At 33.6% G+C, this 16998-nt stretch overlaps 1 protein-coding gene across 5 annotated transcripts in view; it reads right to left on the bottom strand.

Moving 5' to 3' along the window:
* Positions 1-16998, bottom strand: part of LOC139554034 (attractin-like) — a 233635-nt gene that overhangs the window by 11242 nt on the left and 205395 nt on the right. For 4 of the 5 annotated variants that reach the window (XM_071366930.1, XM_071366931.1, XM_071366932.1 and 1 more), the window contains exon 28: positions 13051-13165. In XM_071366930.1, coding sequence (XP_071223031.1) covers positions 13051-13165 — 115 coding nt within the window. The remainder of the gene's footprint in view (positions 1-13050; positions 13166-16998) is intronic. The other variant, XM_071366934.1, reaches the window with a different exon arrangement.

The following is a 16998-nucleotide window of genomic DNA, read 5'->3' as shown; positions in this document are numbered from 1 at the left end:
AGTGTGTATTATATAGATGAATCTGATTAGTGTGTATTATATAGATGAATCTGATTAGTGTGTATTATATAGATGAATCTGATTAGTGTGTATTATATAGATGAATCTGATTAGTGTGTATTATATAGATGAATCTGGTTAGTGTGTATTATATAGATGAATCTGGTTAGTGTGTATTATATAGATGAATCTGGTTAGTGTGTATTATATAGATGAATCTGGTTAGTGTGTATTATATAGATGAATCTGGTTAGTGTGTATTATATAGATGAATCTGATTAGTGTGTATTATATAGATGAATCTGATTAGTGTGTATTATATAGATGAATCTGATTAGTGTGTATTATATAGATGAATCTGATTAGTGTGTATTATATAGATGAATCTGATTAGTGTGTATTATATAGATGAATCTGATTAGTGTGTATTATATAGATGAATCTGGTTAGTGTGTATTATATAGATGAATCTGATTAGTGTGTATTATATAGATGAATCTGATTAGTGTGTATTATATAGATGAATCTGGTTAGTGTGTATTATATAGATGAATCTGATTAGTGTGTATTATATAGATGAATCTGATTAGTGTGTATTATATAGATGAATCTGATTAGTGTGTATTATATAGATGAATCTGGTTAGTGTGTATTATATAGATGAATCTGGTTAGTGTGTATTATATAGATGAATCTGATTAGTGTGTATTATATAGATGAATCTGATTAGTGTGTATTATATAGATGAATCTGGTTAGTGTGTATTATATAGATGAATCTGATTAGTGTGTATTATATAGATTCATGTCTGATTAGTGTGTATTATATAGATGAATCTGGTTAGTGTGTATTATATAGATGAATCTGGTTAGTGTGTATTATATAGATGAATCTGATTAGTGTGTATTATATAGATGAATCTGATTAGTGTGTATTATATAGATGAATCTGATTAGTGTGTATTATATAGATGAATCTGATTAGTGTGTATTATATAGATAAATCTGATTAGTGTGTATTATATAGATGAATCTGGTTAGTGTGTATTATATAGATGAATCTGATTAGTGTGTATTATATAGATGAATCTGGTTAGTGTGTATTATATAGATGAATCTGATTAGTGTGTATTATATAGATGAATCTGGTTAGTGTGTATTATATAGATGAATCTGATTAGTGCGTATTATATAGATTCATGTCTGATTAGTGTGTATTATATAGATGAATCTGGTTAGTGTGTATTATATAGATGAATCTGGTTAGTGTGTATTATATAGATGAATCTGATTAGTGTGTATTATATAGATGAATCTGATTAGTGTGTATTATATAGATGAATCTGATTAGTGTGTATTATATAGATGAATCTGATTAGTGTGTATTATATAGATAAATCTGATTAGTGTGTATTATATAGATGAATCTGATTAGTGTGTATTATATAGATGAATCTGATTAGTGTGTATTATATAGATGAATCTGATTAGTGTGTATTATATAGATGAATCTGGTTAGTGTGTATTATATAGATGAATCTGATTAGTGTGTATTATATAGATGAATCTGATTAGTGTGTATTATATAGATGAATCTGGTTAGTGTGTATTATATAGATGAATCTGGTTAGTGTGTATTATATAGATGAATCTGGTTAGTGTGTATTATATAGATGAATCTGGTTAGTGTGTATTATATAGATGAATCTGGTTAGTGTGTATTATATAGATGAATCTGGTTAGTGTGTATTATATAGATGAATCTGATTAGTGTGTATTATATAGATGAATCTGATTAGTGTGTATTATATAGATTCATGTCTGATTAGTGTGTATTATATAGATTCATGTCTGATTAGTGTGTATTATATAGATTCATGTCTGATTAGTGTGTATTATATAGATTCATGTCTGATTAGTGTGTATTATATAGATTCATGTCTGATTAGTGTGTATTATATAGATGAATCTGATTAGTGTGTATTATATAGATGAATCTGATTAGTGTGTATTATATAGATGAATCTGGTTAGTGTGTATTATATAGATGAATCTGATTAGTGTGTATTATATAGATGAATCTGATTAGTGTGTATTATATAGATGAATCTGGTTAGTGTGTATTATATAGATGAATCTGATTAGTGTGTATTATATAGATGAATCTGATTAGTGTGTATTATATAGATGAATCTGATTAGTGTGTATTATATAGATGAATCTGATTAGTGTGTATTATATAGATGAATCTGGTTAGTGTGTATTATATAGATGAATCTGGTTAGTGTGTATTATATAGATGAATCTGGTTAGTGTGTATTATATAGATGAATCTGATTAGTGTGTATTATATAGATGAATCTGGTTAGTGTGTATTATATAGATGAATCTGATTAGTGTGTATTATATAGATTCATGTCTGATTAGTGTGTATTATATAGATTCATGTCTGATTAGTGTGTATTATATAGATGAATCTGATTAGTGTGTATTATATAGATGAATCTGATTAGTGTGTATTATATAGATGAATCTGATTAGTGTGTATTATATAGATGAATCTGATTAGTGTGTATTATATAGATGAATCTGATTAGTGTGTATTATATAGATGAATCTGATTAGTGTGTATTATATAGATGAATCTGGTTAGTGTGTATTATATAGATGAATCTGATTAGTGTGTATTATATAGATGAATCTGATTAGTGTGTATTATATAGATGAATCTGATTAGTGTGTATTATATAGATGAATCTGATTAGTGTGTATTATATAGATGAATCTGATTAGTGTGTATTATATAGATGAATCTGGTTAGTGTGTATTATATAGATGAATCTGATTAGTGTGTATTATATAGATGAATCTGATTAGTGTGTATTATATAGATGAATCTGATTAGTGTGTATTATATAGATGAATCTTGTTAGTGTGTATTATATAGATGAATCTGGTTAGTGTGTATTATATAGATGAATCTGATTAGTGTGTATTATATAGATGAATCTGATTAGTGTGTATTATATAGATGAATCTGATTAGTGTGTATTATATAGATGAATCTGGTTAGTGTGTATTATATAGATGAATCTGGTTAGTGTGTATTATATAGATGAATCTGATTAGTGTGTATTATATAGATGAATCTGATTAGTGTGTATTATATAGATGAATCTGATTAGTGTGTATTATATAGATGAATCTGATTAGTGTGTATTATATAGATGAATCTGATTAGTGTGTATTATATAGATGAATCTGATTAGTGTGTATTATATAGATGAATCTGGTTAGTGTGTATTATATAGATGAATCTGATTAGTGTGTATTATATAGATGAATCTGATTAGTGTTTATTATATAGATGAATCTGGTTAGTGTGTATTATATAGATGAATCTGATTAGTGTTTATTATATAGATGAATCTGGTTAGTGTGTATTATATAGATGAATCTGGTTAGTGTGTATTATATAGATTCATGTCTGATTAGTGTGTATTATATAGATTCATGTCTGATTAGTGTGTATTATATAGATGAATCTGGTTAGTGTGTATTATATAGATGAATCTGATTAGTGTGTATTATATAGATGAATCTGATTAGTGTGTATTATATAGATGAATCTGGTTAGTGTGTATTATATAGATGAATCTGGTTAGTGTGTATTATATAGATGAATCTGATTAGTGTGTATTATATAGATGAATCTGATTAGTGTGTATTATATAGATGAATCTGATTAGTGTGTATTATATAGATGAATCTGATTAGTGTGTATTATATAGATGAATCTGATTAGTGTGTATTATATAGATGATTCTGGTTAGTGTGTATTATATAGATGAATCGGATTAGTGTGTATTATATAGATGAATCTGATTAGTGTGTATTATATAGATGAATCTGGTTAGTGTGTATTATATAGATGAATCTGATTAGTGTGTATTATATAGATGAATCTGATTAGTGTGTATTATATAGATGAATCTGGTTAGTGTGTATTATATAGATGAATCTGATTAGTGTGTATTATATAGATGAATCTGATTAGTGTTTATTATATAGATGAATCTGGTTAGTGTGTATTATATAGATGAATCTGATTAGTGTTTATTATATAGATGAATCTGGTTAGTGTGTATTATATAGATGAATCTGATTAGTGTGTATTATATAGATGAATCTGGTTAGTGTGTATTATATAGATTCATGTCTGATTAGTGTGTATTATATAGATGAATCTGGTTAGTGTGTATTATATAGATGAATCTGGTTAGTGTGTATTATATAGATGAATCTGATTAGTGTGTATTATATAGATGAATCTGGTTAGTGTGTATTATATAGATGAATCTGGTTAGTGTGTATTATATAGATGAATCTGGTTAGTGTGTATTATATAGATGAATCTGATTAGTGTGTATTATATAGATGAATCTGATTAGTGTGTATTATATAGATGAATCTGGTTAGTGTGTATTATATAGATGAATCTGGTTAGTGTGTATTATATAGATGAATCTGGTTAGTGTGTATTATATAGATGAATCTGATTAGTGTGTATTATATAGATGAATCTGGTTAGTGTGTATTATATAGATGCATCTGGTTAGTGTGTATTATATAGATGAATCTGATTAGTGTGTATTATATAGATGAATCTGATTAGTGTGTATTATATAGATGAATCTGGTTAGTGTGTATTATATAGATGAATCTGGTTAGTGTGTATTATATAGATGAATCTGATTAGTGTGTATTATATAGATGAATCTGATTAGTGTGTATTATATAGATGAATCTGATTAGTGTGTATTATATAGATGAATCTGATTAGTGTGTATTATATAGATGAATCTGGTTAGTGTGTATTATATAGATGAATCTGATTAGTGTGTATTATATAGATGAATCTGATTAGTGTGTATTATATAGATGAATCTGATTAGTGTGTATTATATAGATGAATCTGATTAGTGTGTATTATATAGATGAATCTGATTAGTGTGTATTATATAGATGAATCTGATTAGTGTGTATTATATAGATGAATCTGGTTAGTGTGTATTATATAGATGAATCTGATTAGTGTGTATTATATAGATGAATCTGATTAGTGTGTATTATATAGATGAATCTGATTAGTGTGTATTATATAGATTCATGTCTGATTAGTGTGTATTATATAGATTCATGTCTGATTAGTGTGTATTATATAGATGAATCTGGTTAGTGTGTATTATATAGATGAATCTGGTTAGTGTGTATTATATAGATGAATCTGGTTAGTGTGTATTATATAGATGAATCTGGTTAGTGTGTATTATATAGATGAATCTGGTTAGTGTTTATTATATAGATGAATCTGATTAGTGTGTATTATATAGATGAATCTGATTAGTGTGTATTATATAGATGAATCTGATTAGTGTGTATTATATAGATGAATCTGGTTAGTGTTTATTATATAGATGAATCTGATTAGTGTGTATTATATAGATGAATCTGGTTAGTGTGTATTATATAGATGAATCTGATTAGTGTGTATTATATAGATGAATCTGATTAGTGTGTATTATATAGATGAATCTGATTAGTGTGTATTATATAGATGAATCTGATTAGTATGTATTATATAGATGAATCTGGTTAGTGTGTATTATATAGATGAATCTGGTTAGTGTGTATTATATAGGTTCATGTCTGGTTAGTGTGTATTATATAGATGAATCTGATTAGTGTGTATTATATAGATGAATCTGATTAGTGTGTATTATATAGATGAATCTGATTAGTGTGTATTATATAGATGAATCTGATTAGTGTGTATTATATAGATGAATCTGATTAGTGTGTATTATATAGATGAATCTGGTTAGTGTGTATTATATAGATGAATCTGGTTAGTGTGTATTATATAGATGAATCTGGTTAGTGTGTATTATATAGATGAATCTGATTAGTGTGTATTATATAGATGAATCTGGTTAGTGTGTATTATATAGATGAATCTGATTAGTGTGTATTATATAGATTCATGTCTGATTAGTGTGTATTATATAGATTCATGTCTGATTAGTGTGTATTATATAGATTCATGTCTGATTAGTGTGTATTATATAGATGAATCTGGTTAGTGTGTATTATATAGATGAATCTGGTTAGTGTGTATTATATAGATGAATCTGGTTAGTGTGTATTATATAGATGAATCTGGTTAGTGTTTATTATATAGATGAATCTGATTAGTGTGTATTATATAGATGAATCTGATTAGTGTGTATTATATAGATGAATCTGATTAGTGTGTATTATATAGATGAATCTGGTTAGTGTGTATTATATAGATGAATCTGATTAGTGTGTATTATATAGATGAATCTGATTAGTGTGTATTATATAGATGAATCTGGTTAGTGTGTATTATATAGATGAATCTGATTAGTGTGTATTATATAGATGAATCTGATTAGTGTGTATTATATAGATGAATCTGATTAGTGTGTATTATATAGATGAATCTGATTAGTGTGTATTATATAGATGAATCTGATTAGTGTGTATTATATAGATGAATCTGGTTAGTGTGTATTATATAGGTTCATGTCTGGTTAGTGTGTATTATATAGATGAATCTGATTAGTGTGTATTATATAGATGAATCTGATTAGTGTGTATTATATAGATGAATCTGATTAGTGTGTATTATATAGATGAATCTGATTAGTGTGTATTATATAGATGAATCTGATTAGTGTGTATTATATAGATGAATCTGGTTAGTGTGTATTATATAGATGAATCTGGTTAGTGTGTATTATATAGATGAATCTGATTAGTGTGTATTATATAGATGAATCTGATTAGTGTGTATTATATAGATGAATCTGGTTAGTGTGTATTATATAGATGAATCTGGTTAGTGTGTATTATATAGATGAATCTGATTAGTGTGTATTATATAGATGAATCTGGTTAGTGTGTATTATATAGATGAATCTGATTAGTGTGTATTATATAGATGAATCTGATTAGTGTGTATTATATAGATGAATCTGATTAGTGTGTATTATATAGATGAATCTGATTAGTGTGTATTATATAGATGAATCTGGTTAGTGTTTATTATATAGATGAATCTGATTAGTGTGTATTATATAGATGAATCTGGTTAGTGTGTATTATATAGATGAATCTGATTAGTGTGTATTATATAGATGAATCTGATTAGTGTGTATTATATAGATGAATCTGATTAGTGTGTATTATATAGATGAATCTGGTTAGTGTGTATTATATAGATGAATCTGATTAGTGTGTATTATATAGATGAATCTGATTAGTGTGTATTATATAGATGAATCTGGTTAGTGTGTATTATATAGATGAATCTGATTAGTGTGTATTATATAGATGAATCTGATTAGTGTGTATTATATAGATGAATCTGATTAGTGTGTATTATATAGATGAATCTGATTAGTGTGTATTATATAGATGAATCTGATTAGTGTGTATTATATAGATGAATCTGGTTAGTGTTTATTATATAGATGAATCTGATTAGTGTGTATTATATAGATGAATCTGGTTAGTGTGTATTATATAGATGAATCTGATTAGTGTGTATTATATAGATGAATCTGATTAGTGTGTATTATATAGATGAATCTGATTAGTGTGTATTATATAGATGAATCTGGTTAGTGTGTATTATATAGATGAATCTGATTAGTGTGTATTATATAGATGAATCTGATTAGTGTGTATTATATAGATGAATCTGGTTAGTGTGTATTATATAGATGAATCTGATTAGTGTGTATTATATAGATGAATCTGATTAGTGTGTATTATATAGATGAATCTGATTAGTGTGTATTATATAGATGAATCTGATTAGTGTGTATTATATAGATGAATCTGATTAGTGTGTATTATATAGATGAATCTGATTAGTGTGTATTATATAGATGAATCTGATTAGTGTGTATTATATAGATGAATCTGGTTAGTGTGTATTATATAGATGAATCTGATTAGTGTGTATTATATAGATGAATCTGATTAGTGTGTATTATATAGATGAATCTGGTTAGTGTGTATTATATAGATTCATGTCTGATTAGTGTGTATTATATAGATGAATCTGATTAGTGTGTATTATATAGATGAATCTGATTAGTGTGTATTATATAGATGAATCTGATTAGTGTGTATTATATAGATGAATCTGATTAGTGTGTATTATATAGATGAATCTGATTAGTGTGTATTATATAGATGAATCTGGTTAGTGTGTATTATATAGATGAATCTGATTAGTGTGTATTATATAGATGAATCTGATTAGTGTGTATTATATAGATGAATCTGGTTAGTGTGTATTATATAGATTAATGTCTGATTAGTGTGTATTATATAGATGAATCTGATTAGTGTGTATTATATAGATGAATCTGGTTAGTGTGTATTATATAGATGAATCTGGTTAGTGTGTATTATATAGATGAATCTGATTAGTGTGTATTATATAGATTCATGTCTGATTAGTGTGTATTATATAGATGAATCTGATTAGTGTGTATTATATAGATGAATCTGGTTAGTGTGTATTATATAGATGAATCTGGTTAGTGTGTATTATATAGATGAATCTGATTAGTGTGTATTATATAGATGAATCTGATTAGTGTGTATTATATAGATGAATCTGGTTAGTGTGTATTATATAGATGAATCTGATTAGTGTGTATTATATAGATGAATCTGATTAGTGTGTATTATATAGATGAATCTGGTTAGTGTTTATTATATAGAGAAACATACAGTCTATTAACATAGTTCTACGTCAGAGTGTTTAGAGAAACATACAGTCTATTAACATAGTTCTACGTCAGAGTGTTCAGATAAACATACAGTCTATGAACATAGTTCTACGTCAGAGTGTTCAGATAAACATACAGTCTATTAACATAGTTCTACGTCAGAGTGTTTAGATAAACATACAATCTATTAACATAGTTCTACGTCAGAGTGTTTAGATAAACATAATCTATTAACATAGTTCTACGTCAGAGTGTTTAGATAAACATACAATCTATTAACATAGTTCTACGTCAGAGTGTTTACATAAACATACAGTCTATTAACATAGTTCTACGTCAGAGTGTTTACATAAACATACAGTCTATTAATATAGTTCTACGTCAGAGTGTTCACATAAACATACAGTCTATTAACATAGTTCTACGTCAGAGTGTTTACATAAACATACAGTCTATTAACATAGTTCTACGTCAGAGTGTTCAGATAAACATACAGTCTATTAACATAGTTCTACGTCAGAGTGTTTAGATAAACATACAATCTATTAACATAGTTCTACGTCAGAGTGTTTACATAAACATACAATCTATTAACATAGTTCTACGTCAGAGTGTTTAGATAAACATAATCTATTAACATAGTTCTACGTCAGAGTGTTTAGATAAACATACAATCTATTAACATAGTTCTACGTCAGAGTGTATTACATAAACATACAGTCTATTAACATAGTTCTACGTCAGAGTGTTTACATAAACATACAGTCTATTAATATAGTTCTACGTCAGTGTTCACATAAACATACAGTCTATTAACATAGTTCTACGTCAGAGTGTTTACATAAACATACAGTCTATTAACATAGTTCTACGTCAGAGTGTTCAGATAAACATACAGTCTATTAACATAGTTCTACGTCAGAGTGTTTAGATAAACATACAATCTATTAACATAGTTCTACGTCAGAGTGTTTACATAAACATACAGTCTATTAACATAGTTCTACGTCAGAGTGTTCAGAATTAAAGCATTTTAATCAGGTACGGATGTTAATCACAGCTAATCTCACATATACTGTATTTTATACCATCTATTGCATCTTGCCTATGCCACTCTGTCATTGAGCATCTATATATTTATATGTATATATTCTTATTCCTTCCTTTACTTAGATTTGCGTTCATTAAGTAGTTGTGGAATTGTTAGATGACTCAATAACATCTGCTAACCATGTGTATGTGACCAATAACATCTGCTAACCATGTGACCAATAACATCTGCTAACCATGTGACCAATAACATCTGCTAACCATGTGACCAATAACATCTGCTAACCATGGGACCAATAACATCTGCTAACCATGTGACCAATAACATCTGCTAATCATGTGACTAATAACATCTGCTAATCATGTGACCATTAACATCTGCTAATCATGTGACCAATAACATCTGCTAACCATGTGACCAATAACATCTGCTAATCATGTGACCATTAACATCTGCTAATCATGTGACCAATAACATCTGCTAACCATGTGACCATTAACATCTGCTAACCATGTGACCATTAACATCTGCTAATCATGTGACCAATAACATCTGCTAACCATGTGACCAATAACATCTGCTAATCATGTGACCATTAACATCTGCTAATCATGTGACCAATAACATCTGCTAACCATGTGACCAATAACATCTGCTAACCATGTGACCAATAACATCTGCTAACCATGTGACTCAATAACATCTGCTAACCATGTGACCAATAACATCTGCTAACCATGTGACCAATAACATCTGCTAACCATGTGACCAATAACATCTGCTAACCATGTGACTCAATAACATCTGCTAACCATGTGACCAATAACATCTGCTAACCATGTGACCAATAACATCTGCTAACCATGTGTATGTGACCAATAACATCTGCTAATCATGTGACCATTAACATCTGCTAACCATGTGTATGTGACCATTAACATCTGCTAACCATGTGACCAATAACATCTGCTAACCATGTGACCATTACCATCTGCTAACCATGTGACCAATAACATCTGCTAACCATGTGACCATTACCATCTGCTAACCATGTGACCATTAACATCTGCTAACCATGTGTATGTGACCATTAACATCTGCTAACCATGTGACCATTAACATCTGCTAACCATGTGTATGTGACCAATAACATCTGCTAACCATGTGACCAATAACATCTGCTAACCATGTGTATGTGACCAATAACATTTGATGACACATAACATTACCATAGCAGGGGCTAAAGTGCTAACAGAATAATGGTTGGAGGCTGAAGGAGGTTTGTGACAGCAGGGATGTTGATGGACAGAACATGATGATGTGACAGCAGGTATGTTGATGGACAGGACATGATGATGTGACAGCAGGGATGTTGATGGACAGGACATGATGATGTGACAGCAGGGATGTTGATGGACAGGACATGATGATGTGACAGCAGGGATGTTGATGGACAGAACATGATGATGTGACAGCAGGTATGTTGATGGACAGGACATGATGATGTGACGGCAGGGATGTTGATGGACAGGACATGATGATGTGACGGCAGGGATGTTGATGGACAGGACATGATGATGTGACAGCAGGGATGTTGATGGACAGGACATAATGATGTGACAGCAGGGATGTTGATGGACAGGACATGATGATGTGACGGCAGGGATGTTGATGGACAGGACATGATGATGTGACAGCAGGGATGTTGATGGACAGGACATGATGATGTGACGGCAGGGATGTTGATGGACAGGACATGATGATGTGACGGCAGGGATGTTGATGGACAGGACATGATGATGTGACAGCAGGGATGTTGATGGACAGGACATGATGATGTGACAGCAGGGATGTTGATGGACAGAACATGATGATGTGACAGCAGGGATGTTGATGGACAGAACATGATGATGTGACAGCAGGGATGTTGATGGACAGGACATGATGATGTGACAGCAGGGATGTTGATGGACAGGACATGATGATGTGACAGCAGGGATGTTGATGGACAGGACATGATGATGTGACAGCAGGGATGTTGATGGACAGGACATGATGATGTGACGGCAGGGATGTTGATGGACAGGACATGATGATGTGACGGCAGGGATGTTGATGGACAGGACATGATGATGTGACGGCAGGGATGTTGATGGACAGGACATGATGATGTGACAGCAGGGATGTTGATGGACAGGACATGATGATGTGACAGCAGGGATGTTGATGGACAGAACATGATGATGTGACAGCAGGGATGTTGATGGACAGGACATGATGATGTGACAGCAGGGATGTTGATGGACAGGACATGATGATGTGACAGCAGGGATGTTGATGGACAGGACATGATGATGTGACAGCAGGGATGTTGATGGACAGGACATGATGATGTGACAGCAGGGATGTTGATGGACAGAACATGATGATGTGACAGCAGGGATGTTGATGGACAGAACATGATGATGTGACGGCAGGGATGTTGATGGACAGGACATGATGATGTGACAGCAGGGATGTTGATGGACAGGACATGATGATGTGACAGCAGGGATGTTGATGGACAGGACATGATGATGTGACAGCAGGGATGTTGATGGACAGGACATGATGATGTGACAGCAGGGATGTTGATGGACAGAACATAATGATGTGACAGCAGGGATGTTGATGGACAGGACATGATGATGTGACAGCAGGGATGTTGATGGACAGAACATGATGCTGTGACAGCAGGGATGTTGATGGACAGGACATGATGACGTGACAGCAGGGATGTTGATGGACAGAACATGATGAAAAATGACGTTGTGTAAAGGACTGAAACAGAACCCCGGGGAGGAGGCCGCCTCTGTGAGCTCCAGATGGAAGGTTTTGTTATGACAGAGTGACAATTTAATTAATAAAAGACCTAAAGCTGACAGGCTGGGAGAGAGGGGGAGGGATAAGGAGAGAGAGGGGGGAGAGAGAAGGGGGAGAGAGAGAGAGAGTGGGGGGGAGAGAGAGAGAGAGTGGGGGGGGGGGAGAGAGAGAGAGTGGGGGGGAGAGAGAGAGGGGGGGGGGGGGGGAGGGAGTAGAGAGAGAGAGAGGGGATAGAGAGAGACAGGAGAGAGAGAGAGAGAGAGAGAGGGAGAGAGAGAGGGGGGGTGTCATCCCTCTATCTTACCAGACTGACCGGGTGGGGGGATGCCCCCAGTGCCTCTGGGTAAACGGACGAAGATGGAGAGGACAGCAGCCTTGTTCCCAAAACACGGCTCCATGGCGATGGGCTTGGGCACCGTCTGGACAGGAAAGAGAGACATCAGGTAAGACGATAGAGATATTTAATTCTCTGTGTCATATCAACAGTCCTGCTGGGCGTGACAAGGAGTTGGGTAAAGAGCAGAAACAGACTGGCAGTCAGGTTAACCAGCTCACTGTTGAATGCTCCTGTACACTTTACTGCAACATTTCATCAGAGCTCTCCAGTCAGACAGACACAGTGGATTGTAGTGTGAAGACAGTTAACACTCTAGCCTCACCCAACAGAGAACATTCTCTCTCTTCTATCAATCCCTCTAGCAATCCCTCTAGCAATCCCTATCCTGCTCTCCTCACACATAGGCTGTATCCCAATCAACAAGCATGCTGTATTTTTCAGGCAGTATTTCTAGGCAGGACGTCACAATTGGCATGTCCCAATTCCAAGTTACTTTAAAATGGGCAGCATCCCATGAATCCTTCGCCGAGCAGGCTATCCCATAACATCTTGCGACGCACCAAAAATTCCAAACATTTCTGAATTAATGTTGGACAAAACTCCAGCACATGGGAGAACATTTTCCAGAAGAATAAGGAATAACTTTATTTATTCAACCTTACTTATCCAACCTTACTTTGCTACCTGACAACTTTACGGTTTTTACTTTTTAATTACCGTTTATATTTTTAGTTTTCCCCTCACAACTTTTTTTTCATTCAACTCTTCAAGCTCTTTGGTCTTGGCCATAGTGGAGTTTGGAGTGTGACTGTTTGAGGTTGTGGACAGGTGTCTTTTATACTGATAACAAGTTGAAACAGGTGCCATTAATACAGGTAACGAGTGGAGGACAGAGGAGCCTCTTAAAGAAGATTAATAAATAAGTTACAGGTCTGTGAGAGCCAGAAATCTTGCTTGTTTGTAGGTGACCAAATACTTATTTTCCACCATAATTTGCAAATAAATTCATTAAAAATCCTACAATGTGATTTTCTGGATTTTTTTTCTCATTTTGTCTGTCGTAGTTGAAGTGTACCTATGATGAAAATTACAGGCCTCTCTCATCTTTTTAAGTGGGAGAACTTGCACAATTGGTGGCTGACTAAATACTTTTTTGCCCCACTGTATGTAGCCTACTCAATCACCTTTCATAGCTACTGTTTACAGGCTTTATATAGCTACAGTTTACAGGCCTCCTGGGCCATATACAGCGTTCCTCACTGAGTTCCCTGTATTCCTATCGGACCTTGTAGTCATGGCAGATAATATTCAGATTTTTGGTGACTTTAATATTCACATGGAAAAGTCCACAGGCCCACTCCAAAAGGATTTCAGAGCCATCATCGATTCAGTGGGTTTTGTCCAACATTGCCACAGTCATACTCTGGACCTAGTTTTGTCCCATGGAATAAATGTTGTGGATCTTAATGTTTTTCCTCATAATCCTGGACTATCGGACCACCATCTTATTACGTTTGCAATCGCAACAAATAATCTGCTCAGACCCCAACCAAGGATCATCAAAAGTCGTGCTATAAATTCTCAGACAACCCAAAGATTCCTTGATGCCCTTCCAGACTCCTTCTGCCTACCCAAGGACGTCAGAGTACAACAATTGGTTAGCCACCTAACTGAGGAACTTAATTTAACCTTGTGCAATACCCTAGATGCAGTCGCACCCCTAAAAACAAAAAATATTTGTCATAAGAAACTAGCTCCCTGGTACACAGAAAATACCCGAGCTCTGAAGCAAGCTTCCAGAAAATTGGAACGGAAATGGGCACTCCACCAAACGGTAAGTTTCCTGACTAGCTTGTACAGACATTACCGTGCAATATCGAAGAGCCCTCACTGATGCACAATCATCCTATTTTTCCAACCTAATTGAGGAGAATAATCTATGTTTTATACTGTCGCCAAGCTAAAACTAATTAACTAACCACAAAGCAGCATTCATCACAGCAGCATTTATGATAAATTATAAGTATAATATAATATATAATATAGTATAATATAAATTCATCAACTTCTTTGATGAAAAGATCACGATCAATAGAAAGCAAATTAAGGACTCCTCTTTGAATCTGCTCAGTTGTCCTGGAATGGAAATGGGACTCCACCAAACTGGAAGTCTTCCGACTAGCTTGGAAAGACAGTACCGTGCAGTATCGAAGAGCCCTCACTGCTGCTCGATCATCCTATTTTTCTAACTTAATTGAGGAAAATAAGAACAATCCAAAATGTATTTTTGATACTGTCGCAAAGCTAACTAAAAAGCAGCATTCCCCAAGTGAGGATGGCTTTCAGGAAAAGATCGTGATCATTAGAAAGCAAATTACGGACTCCTCTTTAAATCTGCGTATTCCTCCAAAGCTCAGCTGTCCTGAGTCTGCACAACTCTGCTAGGACCTAGGATCAAGAGAGACACTGAAGTTTTTTTTATCCTGTATCTCTTGACACATTGATGAAAATAGTCACGGCCTCTAAACCGTCAAGCTGCATACTGGAACCTATTGCAACTAAACTACTGAAAGAGCTGCTTCCTGTGATTGGCCCTCCTATGTTGAACATAATAAACGGCTCTCTATCTACCGGATGTGTACCAAACGCTCTAAAAGTGGCAATAATAAAGCCTCTCTTGAAAAAGCCAAACCTTGACCGGGAAAATGTAAAAAACTAAAATCGGCCTATATCAATTCTCCCATTCCTCTCAAACATTTTTGAAAAAGCTGTTGCCCATCAACTCACTGCCAACCCGAAGACAACTAATGTATACGAAACGCTTCAGTCTGGTTTCTGACCCCATCATAGCACTGAGACTGCACTTGTGAAGGTGGTAAATGACCTTTTAATGGCATCAGACCAAGGCTCTGCATCTGTCCTCGTGCTCCTAGACCTTAGTGCTGCTTTTGATACCATCGATCACCACATTCTTTTGGAGAGATTGGAAACCCTAATTGGTCTACACGGACAAGTTCTGGCCTGGTTTACGTCTTATCTGTTGGAAAGATATCAGTTTGTCTCTGTGAATGGTTTGTCCACTGACAAATCAACTGTACATTTCGGTGTTCCTCAAGGTTTCGTTTTAGGACCACTATTGTTTTCACTATATATTTTACCTCTTGGGGATGTCATTCGGAAACATCATGTTAACTTTCACTGCTATGCGGACGATACACAGCTGTACATTTTGATGAAACATTGTGAATCCCCAAAATTGCAATCCCTGGAAGCCTGTGTTTCAGACATAAGGAAGTGGATGGCGGCAAATGTTCTACTTTTAAACTCAGACAAAACAGAGATACTAGTTCTAGGTCCCAAGAAACAAAGATCTTCTGTTGAATCTGACAATTCATCTTGATGGTTGTACAGCAGTCTCAAATAAAACTGCGCTACTCTGGACCCTGATCTCTCTTTTGACGAACATTTCAAGGACCGCCATTTTCCATATTCGTAACATTGTAAAAATCAGAAACCTTCTGTCCATAAATGATACAGAAAAGTTACTCCATGCTTTTGTCACTTCTAGATTAGACTACTGCAATGCTCTACTTTCCGGCCGCCCAGATAAAGCACTAAATAAACTTCAGTTAGTGCTAAACACGGCTGCTAGAATCTTGACTAGAACCAACAAATGTGATCATATTACTCCAGTGCTAGCTTCTCTACACTGGCTTCCTGTTAAGGCAAGGGCTGATTTCAAGGTTTTACTGCTAAAATACAAAGCATTACATGGGCTTGCTCCTACCTATCTTTCCGATTTGGTCCTGCCGTACATACCTACACATACACTATGGTCACAAGATGCAGGCCTCCTTACTGTCCCTAGAATTTCTAAGAAAACAGCTGGAGGCAGGGCTTTCTCCTATAGAGCTC

Source organism: Salvelinus alpinus, chromosome 25 (assembly GCF_045679555.1).
Source record: "Salvelinus alpinus chromosome 25, SLU_Salpinus.1, whole genome shotgun sequence".
In the NCBI taxonomy this organism is placed as follows: Eukaryota; Metazoa; Chordata; class Actinopteri; order Salmoniformes; family Salmonidae; genus Salvelinus; species Salvelinus alpinus.
The sequence above is the reverse complement of the archived record's forward strand: the minus strand, read 5'-3'. Positions and strand labels throughout refer to the sequence as shown.